General features: G+C 48.0%; 1 protein-coding gene across 2 annotated transcripts; it reads left to right on the plus strand.

The window, feature by feature from the left end:
• Nucleotides 1-11,555: 11,555 nt before the first annotated feature.
• Nucleotides 11,556-12,196, plus strand: LOC104659962 (keratin-associated protein 12-1). 2 transcript variants are annotated; one of them, XM_030914705.1, is made up of 2 exons: nt 11,556-11,771; nt 11,832-12,196. In XM_030914705.1, exons 1-2 carry the CDS (start codon nt 11,590-11,592, stop codon nt 11,938-11,940), a joined length of 291 nt encoding a protein of 96 aa, XP_030770565.1. In that variant the 5' UTR covers nt 11,556-11,589; the 3' UTR covers nt 11,941-12,196. The 2 variants fall into 2 exon arrangements, with proteins under 2 accessions (XP_030770565.1, XP_010358457.1); XM_010360155.2 differs by having other exon boundaries at nt 11,590-11,940.
• The last annotated feature ends 1,396 nt before the right edge of the window (nt 12,197-13,592 follow it).

Genomic DNA, 13,592 nt, shown 5'->3' on the forward strand with positions numbered 1-13,592 from the left:
CTTCCTTCAGGGTCTCTTGTAAGGCAGGCCTGGTGATGACAAAATCTCTAAGCATTTGCTTATCTATAAAGGATTTTATTTCTCCTTCACTGATGAAACTTAGTTTGGCTGGATATGAAATTCTGGGTTTAAAATTCTTTTCTTTAAGAATGTTGAATATTGGCCCCCACTCTCTTCTGGCTTGTAGAGTTTCTGCCAAGAGATCTGCTGTTAGTCTGATGGGCTTCCCTTTGTGGGTAACCCGACCTTTCTCTCTGGCTGCCCTTAAGATTTTTTCCTTCATTTCAACTTTGGTGAATCTGGCAATTATGTGTCTTGGAGTTGCTCTTCTCGAGGAGTATCTTTGTGGTGTTCTCTGTATTTCCTGAATTTGAATGTTGGCCTGCCCTACTAGGTTGGGGAAGTTCTCCTGGATGATATCCTGAAGAGTGTTTTCCAAGTTGGTTCCATTTTCCCCCTCACTTTCAGGCACCCCAATCAGACGTAGATTTGGTCTTTTTACATAATCCCATACTTCTTGCAGGCTTTGTTCATTTCTTTTTCTTCTTTTTTCTTTTGGTTTCTCTTCTCACTTCATTTCATTCATTTGATCCTCAATCGCTGATACTCTTTCTTCCAGTTGATCAAGTTGGTTACTGAAGCTTGTGGATTTGTCACGTATTTCTCGTGTCATGGTTTTCATCTCTGTCATTTCATTTATGACCTTCTCTGCATTAATTATTCTAGCTATCAATTCTTCCACTCTTTTTTCAAGATTTTTAGTTTCTTTTCGCTGGGTACGTAATTCCTCCTTTAGCCCTGAGAAGTTTGATGGACTGAAGCCTTCTTCTCTCATCTCGTCAAAGTCATTCTCTGACCAGCTTTGATCCGTTGCTGGCGATGAGCTGCGCTCCTTTGCAGGGGGAGATGTGCTCTTATTTTTTGAATTTCCAGCTTTTCTGCCCTGCTTCTTCCCCATCTTTGTGGTTTTATTTGCCTCTGGTCTTTGATGATGGTGACGTACTGATGGGGTTTTGGTATAGGTGTCCTTCCTGTTTGATAGTTTTCCTTCTAATAGTCAGGACCCTCAGCTGTAGGTCTGTTGGAGATTGCTTGAGGTCCACTCCAGACCCTGTTTGCCTGGGTATCAGCAGCAGAGGTTGCAGAAGATAGAATACTGCTGAACAGCGAGTGTACCTGTCTGATTCTTACTTTGGAAGCTTCCTCTCAGGGGTGTACTCCACCCTGTGAGGTGTGGGGTGTCAGACTGCCCCTAGTGGGGGATGTCTCCCAGTGAGGCTACTCAGGGGTCAGGGACCCACTTGAGCAGGCAGTCTGTCCGTTCTCAGATCTCAACCTCCGTGTTGGGAGATCCACTGCTCTCTTCAAAGCTGTCAGACAGAGTCGTTCGGGTCTGCACAGGCCTCTGCTGCTTCCCCTGTTGTTTTTTAGCTGAGCCCTGTCCCCAGAGGTGGAGTCTACAGAGACAGGCAGGTTTCCTTGAGCTGCTGTGAGCTCCACCCAGTTCGAGCTTCCCAGCGGCTTTGTTTACCTACTTAAGCCTCAGCAATGGCGGGCGCCCCTTCCCCAGCCTCGCTGCTGCCGTTTCCGTTAGATCACAGACTGCTGTGCTAGCAATGAGGGAGGCTCCGTGGCCCTGGGACCCTCCCGGCCAGGTGTGGGTATAATCTCTTCGTGTGCCCGTTTGCTTAAAGTGCAGTATTGGGGTGGGAATTACCCGATTTTCCAGGTGTTGTGTGTCTCAGTTCGCCTGGCTAGGAAAAGGGATTCCCTTCCCCCTTGCGCTTCCCAGGTGAGGCAATGCCTCGCCCTGCTTCAGCTCTCGCTGGTCAGGCTGCAGCAACTGACCAGCACCAATTGTCCGGCACTCCCCAGTGAGATGACCCCAGTACCTCAGTTGAAAATGCAGAAATCACCGGTCTTCTGTGTCGCTCGCGCCGGGAGTTGGAGACTGGAGCTGTTCCTATTCGGCGATCTTGCTCCGCCCCTACATTGATTATTTTTAATCTGGAATTATCTTTGCATTCCTGGGATAAATCCAACTTGGTCATGGTATATAATCCTTTTAATATGCTGTTGGAATCACTTTGCTAGTATTTTGTTGAGGATTTTTGCATCTGTATTTAAAAGGCATGTTCGTCTGTGATCTTCTTTTCTTTTGATGTCTCATGTAGGTTTGGTATCAGCATAATGTTGGCTTCATAGGTGAGTTAGAAAGTGGTCCATTTTTTTCTTTCACAAGTTGAGGAGGCTTTTGTTACATTTAAAAAAAATGGTGATATTCACCAGTAAAGCTGTTGTTGGGTGGAGTGTCCTATACATATCTTTTGTGAGCAACTGGTTTATAGTGGGTTCAGTTCTCTATTTCCTATTGACCTTCTGACTAGATGTTCTGTTCATTATTGAAAACGAAATATTAAAGTCTCCAACTATTGTAGCACTGTCTATTTCTCACTTGAATTCTGTCCATGTTTGCTTCGTGTGTGGAACTGTCTATTTCTCACTTGAATTCTGTCCATGTTTGCTTTGTGTATGTTGGGGACTCTTTGTATGGTGCATATATGTTTCTAATTCTTATACCTTTGATGCGTTGAGTCTTTTATCCATACATAATATCCTTATGCATTTTTGCAGTTGGCACAATATGGAAAAATAGGTCCTTGATATTCTGTCTCTCAGTTCTTAGGGTCTTAGTGTATGGATGGGGACATAAGGATTCTTGAAAAAATAAGCTTATTATAGAGAAAGTCAGACGTAAGTAATGGTTGATACATGGTACGGTGTTAACAGTTTTACTTGAGAGACATAGGGGTGAGTGCCATTGTTTGCTAACAGCTCTGTTCCCTGGCACCTAATGATGCGCATGCTAATTCCGTAATCTCTTGAAGCTTGGAGAGAGAGAGGGACTCAAAGCAACAATGTTGTAAAATCATGGTCTTAAGAGACATCTCAGATGCTACCTAGGTAAGGGGGTGAGCCGGGGAGAGAGAGAGAAGTGGGGAGAGAGTAGAGAACGGGAGAGGAGGTGAGGGGAGATGAAGGGAAGGGAGGGGAGGAGGACAAACTGACAGGTGTCAGGATTCTCCGTCCCACTTTAAATTAGAGAAGCTGTGTTTTAATCTGTTTGACAGACTTGACATCTAGGTCAAATATTGAAAAAATATTTCCACTACTTTAAAATATTTTGAAAAGAGCCTGGCATGGTGGTACATACCTGTAGGCCCAGCTCCTTGAGAGGCTGAGGTGGAAGGATCACTTGAGCCCAGAAGCTTGATGCTAGACTGGCAACATGGCAAGACCACCGCATCTCTATAAACAAACAGAAACAGAAAGGTAGAAAGGCAAATGACCACACACCCAGAGGATAAAATACATGCTACTTAGTCCTAGAAAAACACATATGCTTACTTAATACTTTTATGGTTAATAATTAGATGTCATGTTTATTGCTTATCTTAAGAACTGTTTATCTTCTGCTTAACCTGTGTTTCTTTAGAGCTTGCTCATCTTTGGAAGCGTGGGCTGAATGTTGACCTCCTGGACACTGTGAGTGTTGTTCTGTGAGTCTATAGCATTCAGCGTTGCTGATGAGATGTCTGATGCTAATCTGATTTTTATTGCTTGTGGGTGACTTTGTTTGTTTGTTTGTTTGATTTTCTGGAAGCTCATGGGAACCACTTGTTATCTTTGATGTTATATAATTTCAACAGGACATATCTAGGATTTTTCCATTCATTTTCTTGGCATCCCTTGGTTCTTTTCCACCTGAAGACTGTGTCTTTAACCTTGGGAAATGCTCCTCTTTAGGGGTTTATTTGTGCATCCTCTCATCAATCTCACGTCCCGCTTTTTGGGACTCCCACACATCAGGGATTGCATTTACTAAACCAGTCATTTATGGTATTTTTTCCTCATATTTTTTATCTCTTTGATGTTTTGTTCCAAATCGGAGAGATTTCTCAACCTCACGGTGATGGTTAATACTGAGTGTCAACTTGATTGGACTGAAGGATACAAAGTATTGATCCTGGGTGTGTCTGTGAGGATGTTGCCAAAGGAGATTAGCATTTGAGTCAGTGGACTGGGGAAGGCGGACTCACCCTTAATGGGGTGGGCACCATCTAATCAGCTGCCAGCAAATATAAAGCAGACAGAAAAAATGTGAAAAAGCGAGACTGGCCCAGCCTCCCAGCCTCCATCTTTCTGCTGTGCTGGATGCTTCCTGCCCTCGAACACTGGACTCCAGGTTCTTCAGTTTTGGAACTCGGACTGAATCTCTGCTCCTCAGCTTGCAGACGGCCTGTGGTGGGACCTTGTGATCCTGTTAGTTACTACTTAGTAACCTACCCCCATATATATATGTGTGTGTGTGTGTGTGTATATATATATATATATATATTGCTTGTGGGTGACTTTGTTTGTTTGATTTTCTGGAAGCTCATGGGAACCACTTGTTATCTTTGATGTTATATAATTTCAACAGGACATCTCTAGGATTTTTCCATTCATTTTATTCATATATATTCATACACACACACACACACACACACACACACACACACACACACACACACATATATTCTATTAGTTCTGTCCCTCTAAGGGAACCCTAATACAATCACCTTCAAGCCTCTCTGTTTAATTTTAAATATGAATGAGATGTTTAATATCTACGACATTTTGGGGATCATTGTTCTAATTGTTCATTTTCAAAGCGTCTTGTTCTTGTTTGATAGATGTAACATCTTCCTGAATGTCTGAGTGTATTTAGGATTTTTTAAGTTCCTTAAACCATTGGTTTCCCCTGGGTGCCGTGATATGTTAGTTTATCTTGGTCTTGCTTTTTGTGCTGCCAGCTTCTCTCCTGGCTGGGGTGAGGGGTAGTTCCGGCTCCCCTCCTGGCTGGAGAGAGGGGTGGTCCCGGCTTCCCTCCTGGCTGGGATGAGGGTGGTCCTGGCTCCCCTCCTGGCTGGAGAGAGGGGTGGTCCCGGCTTCCCTCCTGGCTGGGACGAGGGTGGTCCCGGCTTCCCTCCTGGCTGGGGCGAGGGTGGTCCCGGGCTGTCTGGGCTCCTCTCCTGCTGTGTGTGTGGTCTGTTTGCTGCTGGAGGAGCCCCCACTTAAGTGGGGAGGTTGGCCTGGTGCTCTACACTTGGGGCGCAGGTCCATCCATTGCCAGCCTCACTTTGGAGTAAAAGCGATGGAAGCCCAAGGCCAGCATGAGAGAATTATGCATGGTGCCCCTCAGGGCCTTGGGGGGCCTGGCCAGGGGGTGCCATGCTCACACCTTCAGTCCCCCTCTCTACTGCAGCCCTCCCCACTCTCCTTCTGCTGGGCTCGCTGGGAAGCAGAGCTGCATGGGGCTGCCGAGCAGGTGGGTCCCACCTCTGCCCTGGCCAGCAGTCCACACACACCCCTCTCTTTCCTTTTCATTGCTGGAGTCCCTCATCCTTGATAAACTGACTTCCCTTCCCCTGTGGTGGTCTTGGGAAGGTGGAAATGGGAATGGTGGGCTGGGTCTGCCATCCTGCCCTGGGGCAGCCATGCTGTTTGGGTGTTGGCTTCCTCGTGACTGTCCTGCTGCTTCTGGGACATCTGGCTGACCCACGGTCCACTGTTATTCTCCTTGAATGCTGGGTACCCCAATTCTCTGAGTGTACCCCACTTCCCTCTGATCGTAGCCCAGTTCTCCAAAGCAGAGATCCTGTGTGTGTCTTCTACTTTTTATGAAAACATTTACTATTTTCATCTTTTTAACTACTTTTTAAAAGCTATATTTTCATTTTGTTATGAAAAACGGAAGCATACCGAAAGGTTGTAAAAATTAAACAGTGGGCATCCACGTGCCAGGCCCTGGGTCTGCACCTGGCACGGCACTCACTCTGCTTGATGGGATGCTCACCCCCGAGCCGGCCTCTGTCAGTATATCTCATTTCACACGCTCTGCAGAAGGTGCAGCAACCGTGCACTTCACTCCCACACTTCAGCAACGTGCCATTAACTCGAGTTCAGCATTTGTTTTGCGTGCGAAATGAGACAAACCTCAAGGGTACCATTTGATGAAGTTTGCCAATCCATCAACACAGGTCACCCAGGCCCCCTCAAGGCCCAGGGGATGGTGGGCTGCTCAGTTCCCATCAGGACCCTGGACTTGACCATCCTCTCCAGAACTCTTCTGCCTTCCCCAGTCAGTTTTACCCAATCCCCCAGAGATGGCTACTGCTGAGAATTTTTTAAAGCATAAACGGGTTCTCCTTTAGAACTCATTTAGATGGAGTCATACAGCAAGTCCTCCTGTGCCAGCCTCTCCCACCCCGCGTGGTGTTTCTGCGACGCGTTCCTGTTGCCACTGTGTGTAAGAATGCCGCCCTCAGTGCTGGTGTGGATTGCACTGTACTGCTGCGTCAGGCTGTTTGTCCATCCACTGGCTGACAGACACATGGGCCATTCCAGTTTTGTCTGGCATGATACAGTAGGAGAAGTGTGCCTGCCGTTCAGAGCCCTCAGCACCCAGAAGCTGAGTAATCACCAGGAGCCAAGTATGTCACTGGGAGCCCTGGCTTTTAGGGGACTCTTCCTCCTGTTGAGCTGAAATCTGCTTCCCTGTCACGCTGGCTCAGTGGCCCCAATCCAGCCTCTGGGGAAATGCGCGCTGGGGAAAAGCCCTTCTGACACTGGAGGTCAGCCACCAGGTTCCCCAGGCTCAGCCTCCTCCTTCCCGCAGTCCTTTGTCCTGAGGCTTGGTTTCCAGGCTCCAAAAGAGCCCTGGGTGAGAGGTCCTCATCGGAAACCACTGGAAAGGAAACACCCACTTTGGACTCAGCAGTTTCAGCCACAGCTTTTCCCAGAGCGGCTTCCTGACATCCCAGGCCAAGCTGCACCTCTGAGCAGTGACCAAGGACAGGATCCTGCACTGACATCGTCTTGGTCAGGAAGGCAAAGGACAGTGAGAAACAGCTTCAGGGAAATGTTTAAAAAGACCCAGTGTTGAGGAGCAGAGAGACTTATTTTTGACAGGGAACCAAGCCTTCCTGGACAAGAACATTCAGGGGAAATTCCAGCCACGGCGGGAGATGGATTCGTCACTGGGGACAGAGAAGTGCAGGGGGATTCTGCTAATAGGACAAAGGGAAAGGCTTTTGGTAAATAATGGCAGAGAGCGGATTATCTGATAATCCGATGTGGCAGGTCGCAGGTCTGCAGGCCAGAGAAGGGGCAGGAGGGCCGGCCGCACGTGGAGGACCGGCAGGAGGCGGCCACACACAGGCCTGACCTGAGCATGTGGCAGGCCAGCTGGCAGGAAGTGGACGCCTCACACAGGGGCCGGCACAGCAGAGCTGCGCGGTGGGGGCGGGGGTGGTGATGGCCAGGTGGCAGCAGGAGGTTCCACAGCCCTGGGTGGGCAGCAGGTGGTGGGGACGCAGCATGGAGCCAGGGCAGGCCACAGTTGTCCGGGCAGCAAGCCCCCTGGTGTCTCCTCCTCTGCCCTCTCCTGTTGATCTTTCTGGGTTTTCTTGTTGAGGTTACTCAGTTCAGGAAACTCTGAGCTGGAGGTGCCCTATCATTCAGCAGACCGTGTGTTTCCTGGAAACAGAGCCGGTGGTAGCTGGTGAAGGGCTGTCAGTGAGGCCAGGGGCCCGCCTCATGGATGTTCAGGGTCCCCCTGTTGTAAATGCCGTCTGGAACTCACACAAGCACAGTCACACTCACTGCACCAGGGGCCCCGTTTCAACTGAGAAGCTCAGTCATCATCAGGGTCTTCCCGAGTAACGAGAGCCAAGCTTCTGGGCTCCATATTGTGGAATAATAATGATGATTATTAGGGGAACAATAATGCACAGAGCTCTAGCGCTGTGCCAGGCTGTGATTGGCATCTTATGGGGTTATCTCATTCATCTTTGCCAGCATTCAGGGTGGCCGATACCCTATTTTACAGATCATGCAAGTCCTAGATCATTTGCATGATGGGTGCGTGTCCGCGCCACTGCAGAGACGCAGAGATCTGGACTGCTTAGTTTCACTCTGGAATCCATGGTCGTTACCACTGTGCCAAATTATACTGGGCTCAGGGTTCAATAAGTGACTCATCCTGAAGTCCTGAACCAGCTGGGACAGAGAAGATGGATGAAAACATCAGCCACGTCGGCCTCTGCAGAGCATGGCTCAGGCGTGTGACCACAGTGAGCTTCCTGACACCATGCCTCAGAAGTGCCCACTTCACACGAGAAGCACTAGTGGCCACAGGCCACCTCCTCTGCAGACGGAGCCCAGGAGGACCCATCACGGAGGGGGCCTGAGCTACTCATGTCTGGTTCCTCTCCCACACTGAGGGTCTGATCAGTCTCACCCCTGCAGAGGCAGCGTGGGGGAAAGTGAGGAGCTGGCGTGAAATTCCAGAATGCTCCTGCATTTGGGAAGCAGCGGGCAGGAGTGTGGATGGCACGTTCCTCCTCACACTCCAGCTCTGTTCTCTTGACGGATTGGCCACCGCACTTTATTCTATGGTGGTGTCACACGGTAGGGGGATGAGTCATCTCTCAGGGCAGAGCTGCTCCCTCTATCCCAGGCAGCTCCCAGGGGCACCCTCTGCTCCTGTGTGGGTCCTCCTGTGCCTGCTGGTGGTGGATACAGGCGATTCCTGCCACGGAGGCTTTGGACAACTCAGACACCATGTTAATGAAATCCCCTCCCAGGCTGAAGACCAAGTGGGGTCTCAGAGCTGTGGACAGAACTTACAAGTCTATGGACCCAGAGCCGATCGGTGGCCATGTGGTGGGAGTGACCTTAAGGCCTAGGGACAAGCCGGGCGAGGCCGCAAGTTCAGTCCTGTCACAAGCAACTCCTTTCACTGCTATAGTTCAGAATCACACTTAAAAACCAAGAGAATTGGGGCAGCCACAGTGATCACATGTTCCTACGTGACCTAGTCACCAAGTAACCCATTTTAAAGGTTAGTTGTCTTACGAGTCGATTACAGAAGAACGAGGATGTGTCTTTGATATTTACCTGCTCCTTTACCTTCCCCCATGCCCTCTACTCCCTCCTGCAGGTCAGGGTCAACTGGCCTCGTCCTAGTTAACCTAAAGCACATCTGTCCACGTTGCCTGCAGCACGCATCTGCAGGGGAGGATTTCTCCCAGCTGTTGCTCTTCTGAACAGGTTTTCACTTCAATCTCAGTTTCTGGGGTTTTTTGATACCCTTCTCCCTCTGTCACCCAGGCTGAAGTGTGATGGTGCAGTCATAGCTCTCTGCAGCTTCAAACTCCTGGGCTCAAGCCATCCTCCTGCCTCATCCTCCTGAATAGTTGGGACTACAGGTGCACACCACCACACCTAGCTAATTTTTAAATTTTTTATAGAGATGAGGTCTTGCTTGTTGCCCAGGCTGGTCTACAACTCCTGGGCTCAAGTGATCCTCTTGCCTTGGCCTTCAAAGGGCTGGGATTAGAGGTGTGAGCCACAGTACCTGGCCTGGCCTCAACCTCAGTTTTGAAGCACGTTCTTCATAGATGTAGAGTTCTGGGTTGCCAGTTGTTGTTGCTCGGCATTTTACAGTTATGGCTCCATTGTTTCTGATGAGAAAGCAGGGTGTTTTTCTTATCCTTGTTCCTTTGCATGTAAAATGTCTCCTGTCACTGCTTTTGAGATTTGGTCTTCATTTTTTGTTTTCATCACTTTATTATGTGCCTGGATGTGGTTTTCTTCCTATTTATCCTACTGGGCGTTTTCTGAGATTCCTGGATTTGGATGTTGTTGATTTTTGAAGTCACATTTGATATATTTAAAATTTTTAGCTATTGTACTTTTCAGTTCTGGGATTCCCATTTTAAAAAATAATTTCAATTACTCCACTGAGATTCCCTATTTATCCATTCATGAAGACAATGTTTTCCTTTAATTATTTGAAAAGGTTTCTTGGATTTTTTGGAACATGTTTATATTAGTGGCTTACAGTCATCATTTGCCATGTCCAATATCTAGACCATCTCTGGTTCCTTTCTTTTTTTTTTTTTTTTTTTTAATCAGTGAATTAAATTTTCCTATATCTTTTAATATCTGATGATTTGTTTTTTGAGACAGGGTCTTGCTCTGTTGCCCTGACTGGAGTGCAGTGGTGTGATCGTAACTCATTGCAGCCTCAACCTCCCAGGCTCAATAGACCCTCTTGCATCAGCCTACCATGTATCTGGGACCACAAGCCTGTGCCACCATGTCTGGCTAATTTTTAACCATTTTTTTGTAGAGACAGAGTCTCACTATGTTGCCCAGGTTAGTCTCAAACTCCTGGCCTCAATCTTCCCATCTTGGCCTCCCAAAGTGCTGGGATTACAGGCATAAACAACTGTGTCTGGCCAATATCTGATGACTTTGATTGTGTATGAGGTTTTATAATAATACATTTACAGACTCTGAGCTGTATCCTGTTTCTGATTTTTGTTCTAGCAGTCAGTTACTGGAGAATGACCTTAATCTTGTGCAGTTTTTGTTTAACACTTTGCTAGGGCGGATCTCTGGAAAGCATCTACAACTTGGAACACTCTGTATCTTGGTGGGACTCACATTCCAAACTGTCTTCCCTAAAAATCCTATTCTGAACTGATTTAGGCTTTGTTCGGGCTGACCTGGGCGGGTCTCGCTCTAGTCTGGTCCTTACTCATTTGGTGCCAGGCTGTAGGGGGTCTCGGCTGGATGTCGGTGTGGGGGCTGGAGTGGGGGCTCCACTCTTAATCCTCTAGCAGTTTCTCTCTGGTGAGCCTGTGGTGGCCTTGCCCTGGGAATATACAGCCCTGCCCCATCCCACAGATTCACAGTCAACTCCCACACTGCGGGGCCTGCCTCCACACGGATCCTTCTTTCCGCTTCTCTCCTCCTCGGACTCCAGGGCTTAACTGCATGAGCACCAGCCCCTTCCTCCTCAGCAGAGTTGGACCATTGTATTGTGCTCAGACTCCAGCTGGTGACACTGCATTTTGGAAGCCTGCTCCAGCAGAGAGCTGGGAAGTGGGAGTTTATCTCCTAAGTTTCTTCTGTCTCAGGAATCACAGTCTGCACTGCTGGTTAACCGCTGCCTGAAAACGAGCGTCTTCTAAATCTCAACTGTATGGTTGATAGAGTAGCCAGTTTTGCATCACTCACTCCAGCAGGTTTCCCAGTGTGATTGTATTTCTATATTCAGTTCTGGTCTCTTCCCCAAAGTTTCTGGTTGATGCAACAGAAGTTGTGGTTCGAGGAGGTTTTTTGGGTACCGCTCATGTCTGCTTCCGTGTGGAACTAATGAAGGGAGGCAGATATCAGGCAGGTGGAGCTAAAACTGCCTGTGCATCACCAATAAATTTGGGCAGGTTCCAAATGTACCAAGAGCTTGAAGAAGGTGCAATTAGTCATGAAACAAAGGGCCAAATAAAAAACATGAGCATCTACAACAGAAAACTGGGCTCCAGAAAACAGCCTTGAGGAAGAAAAACAAGGAAGACAACAGGTGCGCGCTTCTGTGCTGTGGAGACGCCTGGGTCCAGGTATAAAGGCTGCCCAGGGAAGCTGTCCCCGGACATCACTGCCCTCTGCCTCGACCTTATCCAGCCACACGCCACCATGTGCCACACCAGCTGCTCCTCAGGCTGCCAGCCAACCTGTTGCGTGCCCAGCCCCTGCCAGGCATCCTGCTGCGTGCCTGTGGGCTGCCAGTCCTCCGTGTGTGTGCCCGTGAGCTTCAAGCCAGCCGTGTGCATGCCTGTGAGCTGCCAGTCCTCCGTGTGCGTGCCTGTGAGCTGCAGGCCCATCGTGTGTGTGGCCCCCTCCTGCCAGTCCTCTGTGTGCGTTCCTGTGAGCTGCAGGCCCGTCGTGTATGCAGCTCCCTCCTGCCAGTCCTCCAGGTGCTGCCAGCCCTCTTGCGCCAGCATCCTCTGCAGACCCATCTCCTGTGGCATCCCTTCCTGCTGCTGACCAAGAATCTCCAGACTCGCTGCTCCCAGTGCAGATGAGGCCACACCTGTACACCCTCCAGATGAGTCCTCAGTTGGTCTTCTGCACATGGGGCAGGTGAAAAGCATGCTCAGTGAACCCTCTGAATTCTGAATCGAGAATATGACAGAATGATCTGGAGCCCTTGCTGACCTTGCCCATCCCCCCAGGGAAGTCTGGGATCCCAGAGTCATTCTCTGACTCCATGAGAGCCAAATAAACCAGCTTTCCCTATGCAGCTCTGCGTTTCTGGTCTTTCTTTTTTATTTCCATACTCCCCGCTGTCTATGCTGCTGATTACATAGAATTTGCTGCTAAACCCTCTTCAGTGATCCCTTCACGCAGTCCTCATCAGAAGGTGGTGTCCCGGGTGGAGGGCGCGGCTAAAGATGCCCATGTGGTCTCGCCCAAGACTCCCGGGGCCCAGGTGCAGTGGCCACAGCGACTTACCCTCCTGTGGTGGAGTGAGTGGTCTTCCCCACTGGCTGTCCACTCCTGCTCCAGGCCAGCAAGCCCTGCACTGATGGCCAAAGCCTCAGAGCACTGAGGATCGGGTTTTCCCATGTGGTTGGTGGACGTCCTGTTCCCAGGTCGGGGAGGATCTCAGGTTTACAGAACTGGATTAGTTCAGCACACACTCCCATCACTGGTCCACATATGGCACTTTTTAAAAATTGATACATAATATCTTTACGTATTTATGGGGTATATGTGATACTTTACACACAGAGGATATGTAATGATGAAATCAGGATATTCATCACCTTGTCTATCATTTCTCTGTGTTGAGAACATTTTACACTCTCTCTTCCAGCTGATGTGAGACATACAATACATGGTTAACTGTAGTCACCCTATGCTGATATCAAATATTAGAACTTATTCTTTCTGTGTAACTGCATGTTTGTACCCATTAACCAAACTCACTTCCCCTCTAACACACACCCCTCTTCACCTCTGGTAATATCATTCTACTCTCTACTTCCATGAGATCAACTTTGTAAACTCCCACATGTGAGTGAGAACATGTAATATTTGTCTTCAGTGGCCTTTGGTTCCATCCATGTTGCTGCAGATGGCAGGACGTCATTCCTTTATATGGCCGAATAAGATTCCATTGTGAATATATACCACAGTATCCTGATTCATTTATTGATTGATAGACACTTAGGTTGAATCTGTATCTTTGCTATTGTGAATAGTGCTGCAATAAACATGGGGTTGCAGGTATCTTTTTGATACGCCAATTCCCTATCCTTTGAATAAATAGTAGCAGGATTGCTGGATAGAATGGTAGTTTTATTTTACTTTTCTGAGAAATCTCTATACTGTTTTTGATAATGGCTGTACTAATTTACACTTCCACAAATGATGTATGAGTTCTCTTTTCTCCACATCTTTACTGGCTCTGTTATTTTTTGTCTTTTTGATAATAGCATTCTAATTGGGGTAAGATGATGTTATCTCATTCTAGTTTTGACTTCAGTTCCCTGATGATTAGTGATGTTGAGTTTTTTTTTTTTTTTTTTTTTTTTTTTGGCATACCTGTTGGCCATTTGTATGTCTTCTTTTGGGAGATGCCTATTCAGGTGCTTTGCCCATTTATTAATGGAATTATTTGTTTTGTTGTTGTT

This window comes from Rhinopithecus roxellana, chromosome 13 (genome assembly GCF_007565055.1).
Source record: "Rhinopithecus roxellana isolate Shanxi Qingling chromosome 13, ASM756505v1, whole genome shotgun sequence".
In the NCBI taxonomy this organism is placed as follows: domain Eukaryota; kingdom Metazoa; phylum Chordata; class Mammalia; order Primates; family Cercopithecidae; genus Rhinopithecus; species Rhinopithecus roxellana.

Bases quoted from the DNA above. Each gene is read 5' to 3' on its own strand.
- LOC104659962 (XM_010360155.2), top strand. From the start codon at position 11,590: ATGTGCCACACCAGCTGCTCCTCAGGCTGCCAGCCAACCTGTTGCGTG.